The sequence below is a fragment of the Grus americana genome, chromosome 20 (genome assembly GCF_028858705.1).
Source record: "Grus americana isolate bGruAme1 chromosome 20, bGruAme1.mat, whole genome shotgun sequence".
In the NCBI taxonomy this organism is placed as follows: Eukaryota; Metazoa; Chordata; class Aves; order Gruiformes; family Gruidae; genus Grus; species Grus americana.
Window position 1 is genome coordinate 11,986,649 of NC_072871.1, and position 6,464 is coordinate 11,993,112.

At 52.2% G+C, this 6,464-nt stretch overlaps 1 protein-coding gene across 1 annotated transcript; it reads right to left on the reverse strand.

Moving 5' to 3' along the window:
- Positions 1 to 352: 352 nt before the first annotated feature.
- Positions 353 to 6,464, reverse strand: CEL (carboxyl ester lipase). The gene is made up of 11 exons (XM_054848214.1): positions 6,276 to 6,464; positions 5,610 to 5,760; positions 5,048 to 5,170; positions 4,505 to 4,702; positions 4,274 to 4,404; positions 3,723 to 3,830; positions 3,382 to 3,499; positions 2,556 to 2,742; positions 1,818 to 2,021; positions 1,132 to 1,329; positions 353 to 623 (listed from the first exon to the last, which is right to left on the reverse strand). The coding sequence occupies exons 1-11, from the start codon at positions 6,414 to 6,416 to the stop codon at positions 413 to 415; spliced, it is 1,770 nt and encodes a 589-aa protein (XP_054704189.1). The 5' UTR covers positions 6,417 to 6,464; the 3' UTR covers positions 353 to 412.

Here is a 6,464-nt window from a genome sequence, read left to right on the forward strand (position 1 = left end):
GCAACAGTTCACCAACTGGTTTGCGTGCGTATGTGACGACTGTACTTATCGAAGAGCTGTTTGTTATTAGCTGTTACTGTTATTAGTGGACGTCGATGGTAACGCGGGGATAGCCAGAGCACGGGTCAGGATGGGCCTGTCCTGCCGGGGGTCAGGCAGGGAGAGCAAACCCGGAGCCAATGGCCGGCAGAGCAGGCCCAGCCGCCGCTCCGTCCCGCAGCAGCTTCACCGGGACCGTGCTGGGCTACCGGCCAGGGGAACACGCTTTGCCCGGGGACTGGACGTCACTTGCTGCCTGACCTTAGCGTTGGGGAGAAAATCCTGTCATGGCAAAGACACGGAGAAGCCGAAATTGCTGAGTTACAAGCAAGCTTTTAATGAATCGAGCCTAGCTTTAAAAGGTGGGTTTATTTTAGCTCCACAGCAGTTCCTCAGTCAGGGAGATGTTGGCAACCTGTGGCAGATTCTGATAGACCGAGTTCCAGAAGTTCACGTACCGGGTTTTCAGATTCTGCTTCACAGAGTCTGCGTTTATCTTGTTGTTGATTTCCAGGTAGTAACTGCCCTCGCTGGTGTAGGGCGGCCAGTTAACGGGCACCTCTGAATTCCCTTTGTTGGGGTCGCTGGGGAAAAATGAGAAATAGGAGTTCAGTTTTACCAGGACAGCTTGTGGATGCAGGAAGGTTTGTGGCGTTTGGCAGGGATCTCGTCTGCTCAAGTCAGGCTTTAAGTGAGTGCAAAGAGTTTGACATGGGGACAAGCGACAGCAATTCTGCTGGCTAGGAGCAACTTGCCAACCTGCAGCCCCCTCCCTTGGTCCCCGCTAGCATCAGCCCTACCTGCAGACAGGGGCTTAACTCCCGTCCGAACGGCAGGATTTGGAAACAAACCTCATAATTAAGTGTAAGCAGAGTTCACAAGGTCTGAAAATGCTTCTGCTGTCCCCAGGTGTTCCCTGGGTGAGGACAACCAGAGCAAACTCCACCACTGGGAGACACAGAGCCAGGCTCACAACAGAAGTACAGGCAGAGGACACCCTGCTTTTGGGAACTACTCCTGAGAAATCAATAGCCAAAACCGGCAGGTTGAAGAGCTGCAGCAAGCTCCAAATGTGGAACCAGAATCACTCACCCTGTCCTGGCAAAATTGGTCCAGTAAGCAATCATGGCGCTTGAGACAGTCCTGTGCTTGGGCAGGTAGCCCAGGGGGGTAGCGAAGGGTTTCCCAAACACGTACTGCAGGTCATCAGCATGGTCTGCCCCTACCCAGTGTGGGTAGATGGGCATTCGGGATGGCTGGGAGAACAAGTAGCTGTATGTCTTAGCATTCCTGGGGAAATAAAATAGACTTGCTAAGCAGCTGCAAGTGGGGAGCAGAGAAGAGGGTTCAGTTTCATAACCGTGCTCCAAATACCGGCAGAGCCAGAGATGCAGCCTTGGAAAATGCTTGCTTGCATCTAAGAGGTACTCTCAGGAGAAAACATCCTTCTATTTAGCATTTTTATCTCCCGTTTCTGATTCTCACCGTAACCCTTGTGTCATCCAACTGCCACGTCTCATGGCATCAAACATTGCTAGGATGAAGTCTGAAATTTTTAGGAACCAAAAACTTGGTTTAATGGGAATTTAAAATAAATTCCTAGCATGACTCCCTTGCAGCAGTAGTTAAATAGTGTTCGTACGAACCACGTGTAAGTGTGTACTCCTGCCTCCTTCAAGTTCAGCTGTCTCAACGTACTCCTCAGCCCCTCGTGCTGGGAACACAGCGTTTTGGCCCCCACATGGCCCTTGGGCTCCTGCCAGGGCTGAGCTGCTTACCGGGCATTCTGCAGGTGCAGATTCAGTGCCCACTGTGTGGGAACCAGGAAGATGTAGTCAGTAATCAGGTCCACCACTGTCTTCTTCATGACCTCCTGGTCTGGGTTGTCTCCCCATGCTTGTGTGTAGAGTGTGTATGTTGCATTGGCTCCACGCTCACCCCTGTCCACAGTAAGTCCTTTGATCAAATTATAGACCTCGTCCCTGAAAAAACAAGTGGTATCAACTAATTAGAGACCGGCAACTTCAAGTGGGGCCGGGCTCATGGAAATGGATCCCAGTCCACACTGATGTTCACATCCAATCCTGCAGTTAGCAACAGTTTGGTAGAGTAAAAACCAGACAGAAGACACGTGCTTCCCAGCTTTCTCAGCAGAACAGCTTGGGGCCAAATTGTCCACAAGTTCCTTTCATGGCCGGAGAGGATTCTTATGGGGTGGGCACCTAGCATGTATGGCATGTACCTGCTCTGGACAGAGAGCATCAGGCCTGCCAGGCCTATTGCTGTTCAGGAGTTCAGGAGCACCTTAGAGGTTTATGGGGAGGCTTCCCCACTAGCTGGTCTTTTCCCTTGAAGGCTCTGGACTTGGTAGCATATGCCCTAGGCACCCTGGCTTGGAGTGACATCCTGTTTGAAGGTAGTGCCCTGTCCACTCAGGTCTAAGTTTTCAGAGTTTGGGGGCTACTTGAAAGGTAAGGTTTCTCCTGTTAAGGGTTTTAAGATCATCCTTCACTTACGCAGTGATTTTCACAAGCGGGCGGTTGATAGCAGGTAAATCAATGCCAGCAAAGATATGTCCATCCATGTTATTGACCCCAGCAATGTAGTCAATGTCAGCAGTGTTGGCAAAGAGGTTCTCTGGTGTGTCTGGGAGGAAGTCTCCATCGATGACAGGAGTGAGGGCAAGTGTGTGAACCAGGGGAGCTGCAGCAGGAGACAAAACCAGAGTCTGAGAAAAGTGTGGCCTGGCATATCCCATGACTCAAGGAACTATAGAAAGAAAAGGCTGAGGTGAATGAGAGCTTGGGTGGTGACTTCAGCACGGGCAGGATGTCACCCAGGAGCAGGGTGACCACAGGATCATGTTCAGTAAACGTCATGCCTGTAGGTGAAGAGCAAGCAGAGGAGAGTCTTCTTGGGAAAGAAATGCTCAAAGGCAGCAAAAGCAGAAGTGTTCCCTATCTGGTGTGAGTCCTGCACTCCACCCAGCGACTCAAATGAAAATAGCAGGGTTGTGGTCAATGATTTTTGTGTTAGTAAGCTGTGTTCCAGAATTGCTCTTGCTGCTTTCACAAGATGGAAAGCCCAAACAGCTGCTTTGGAGCCACGGCATGGCCCTTGGTTAATTCCTCTGCCACCACTGCCGTTGCACGATGAACAGCGTTCATTCAGCGCAATGTGCACCTGTCTGTGGAAGGGCAACTGCAAGATCTGTCATTATTGTCCCCTTTCAGAAGGACACAAGCACTGCTTCAGCACCCCTGGCAATCACCCCAGCATCCCATCAAAGGCATGGTGAGCCCTGTGTGGGTGGTGGACCACAGCACAGGCTGGCGGACTTACAGGGCAGGTTGGTCAGATGCAGGTGGTAGGCCAGCGTCACGGCTTTGGGGTCAGAGACGCGCAGGCAGTTGGCCAAGGCAGTGGTGTTGTCTATGGGGCAGCCCACTTTTTCTCCAAGCTGCAGGAGGAGAGAGAGAGAAAAACCACCCGGCATCACCCTCTGAAGCCAGGCTTCACTACCAGCTTCACAGAGGCAGAGCTTGGTTTTAATCTCAAAGCAGTGTGTTTCCAAAACTCTGTCTGGCAGCATGGCTCCTGCCAAATCCCTTGCTAGTTATGCTTTTCTCTAGGGAGTCACTTATTTGGTTTTTCCATTCCCTCAGGCAAGATTTGCACGTTACCTTTTCAGCCCAGGCGAGCGGGTCCTTCTGGATGGCCCAGCTGCAGAGACCCACACCGCTCTGGCTGATGGCTCTCTTGAACAGGCCCTTGTTCTTTGGGGACAACGTCTGTGGTGCAAAATAGAAACAAGAAGGTTTCAGGTCCAGCCTCCTGAACAGCCCATCGCCTGCCAGACCCATCCGATCCCCTCACAGCTTGTGCACCAGGCCCGGGGAAGCTGCCAGCCTTCGTGCTATTTATCAGTCTCAGCAGTTAAAGTTAAAAGGTGATATGGTGAGAAGGGGAGAAGAGTAGCGGGACATGGCAAGTAAATGCTCTTTCACCAGAGGTCCCAAAAGTGAGGACACGTGCCTGCAGTGGTGGGACTGATTAAACTGAAGAAGGAGGAGCAGCTACAAAGTGAAGAGGCTGAGCATTGCTGTCCCTGGGCAGAAGAGGATGTTAATCAGGTGGTGTGCATGGAGGGAAGCAGCAGAGTGCCAAGGGGACCATCTCTCCCATTTACAGAGAAGAGAAGCAGCTCTGGTGGGGCCTGACAAGGACAACACACCTGCAGGGAGACACTGACAGCGCCAGCTGATTCCCCAAAGATGGTGATGTTTTCTGGGTCACCCCCAAAGGCCTTGATATTCCTCTTCACCCAGGCAATAGCCATGTGCTGGTCCTTCAGCCCATAGTTCCCTGAGCAACAGAGAGCACCCACCATTGAGTAAGGGCACAGCAAAGCTGATAAGCTGGAGACCCATGACAGGGTCCCCTGAAGAGGGAGCAGTTACGGTACCTGGCAAGTTTTCATCTCCGGTGCTCAGGAAGCCAAGGGGCCCCAGGCGATAGTTGACGGTCACCACGATCACGTTGCCCCGCACAGCGATCTCCTCGCCGTCATAGAGGTAGTTATCGAGGAAGTTGGCTCCCTGGCTCCCTCCTACAAGGAAGGCGCCGCCGTAGATCCAGATCATCACTGGCAGGTTGGTAGAGACTGGGAGATGAGGAAGAAAAACAATGTCAGCCACAACATAGCTAGAAGGTGCTGCCCATCCATCCCCATACCCACTCTTTGAGCATCACTCCACCAGGGCAGGAACAGACTTGATGCTTTGCAATAGCCTATGGCCAAGAAAGTCCTTGCTCTGTAGGAGAGGCTGAAACTCTCAACAGGCTGCAGCGGAGGGACATTGGCTGACACAGCTCACCTTTCCCTCTGAAAATCAGTGCTCCTGCAGTTGCCCACTATGGGAACGTAGCTGCTGAGAGATGCTCCAGACCAATTTGCCCACAAAAGGCAACTGAGAATCTCCTCCCCAGGTCTCTGCCAAGCACATACCCTGTCTCCTTCCTTGAGGGATCCAGATGTTCAGATAGAGACAGTCCTCACTGCCGCGGACATCAGTTTGCGTAAGTGTCATCTGCATGCAGCGATTTTTGAATTTTTTTGCCTGCAATGTTCCTGAGAGGAGAGAGGGAAAACAGCAGGTCCTAGTTGGAGGCATCAACTCCATCCTTTGGTTGCAAGCTGTCTGTCCATCCATCCATCCCCTCCTCTTTGAATCCAGTGCAGAGGCAGCAAAGCCACCCCAGCCACTGTGACTGGCCTGAGGGACTGACAAAGTGGGACCCTTTCCCATGGGAACTAGCTGTGGACAGCCGAGGTATGGGGAGGGGAGATGCAGGTGCCATGCTTCAGATTTGTTGCTTCATGTGGTTACTTGAGTTGCTTGGGAACACTTAGACAGACTTTCATACCCACCATGAGACTAAGAGCCTTTTCTTGGCGCTGCTTATTAGATAAAAGCAGGCAACAACATCCTTGGCTTGTCAATAATGGACTAAAGAGAGAGAAGCAAAAATAAAACCCAGAACAAAGGCACTCAAAAGCTGCATCTTACCATCCCAGCCAGGATGAGGTTGGGGGTCTTCCAGAGTCTTTGGAGGGGCAGCAAAGGGGATCCCTCTGAAGATGTCAATGTAGTTCCCAAAGAGTCCCAGTTTTTTATTCTCGCCTTCCACAAAACCTCCCTCGGTGTACACCACACCCAGCTACATGTGGTACCAATGAGAAGAGAAAATCCATTGCACAGTCCTTCATGCCTCTGGCTTCCCATGTCGCCAGCACCCACACCTTGCCCTGGCCAGTCTCCCAGATGGACCCACTCGCAGCCTGCCTTCCCAGCCGTCCCTTGGGACCCTTGTGGAAAGCCCACAGGTGGCTGCCACTGGAGATGTGCCCGTGCAGATGTCCTGCAGGATGCCCTTTGGAGCACATGGGCAGCAGCAATTCCCCTGCACTCCCAAAGATAAATGGCAGAAGGTGAGGACCTTCACCCTCAAGATGTAAACCAGGCCCAACCTGACACAAAACTGTGCAGGAACTTTTGGAAAATTGTTGTTGAGAGCCTTTGCCAAGTTTAGGGCAGGAAAACACCCTGCCTTGGCTGTCATGGTCTGCAGGCCCTCTTTCATTGGGACCAGACCAGATGTAGCAGGAGTTTGCTCATTCAGACAGGGACGGGCAAAATGTCTCGCAAAGCCGTAAGAAGTGCCTTTGTACTTACGGTTGCAGCCCGTGCTACCCCGAGGTAGGAGCACAAGGCAAAGCACAGGATCTCCCAGCGAGCCATGGTGAGTGCACCCTGAGGAGCCAGATGGAGGCTTACGTATATATAGCTACGAGTGCAGCTGTGTGTCAATGCCATGGCCCGATCTTGGCTCTAAGGCAAACCAGGGGAGCCTCTACGCACTTG

What these genes read in the sequence shown, in the direction of transcription:
- CEL (XM_054848214.1), bottom strand. Translation starts at nt 6,416, where the DNA reads ATGGCATTGACACACAGCTGCACTCGTAGCTATATATACGTAAGCCTC. An exon ending in GGGTAGCACGGGCTGCAACC is followed by an intron (nt 5,761 to 6,275) that starts GTAAGTACAAAG and finishes TACCACATGTAG; the next exon opens with CTGGGTGTGGTGTACACCGA. An exon ending in CTGTCAGTGTCTCCCTGCAG is followed by an intron (nt 3,831 to 4,273) that starts GTGTGTTGTCCT and finishes TTTGCACCACAG; the next exon opens with ACGTTGTCCCCAAAGAACAA.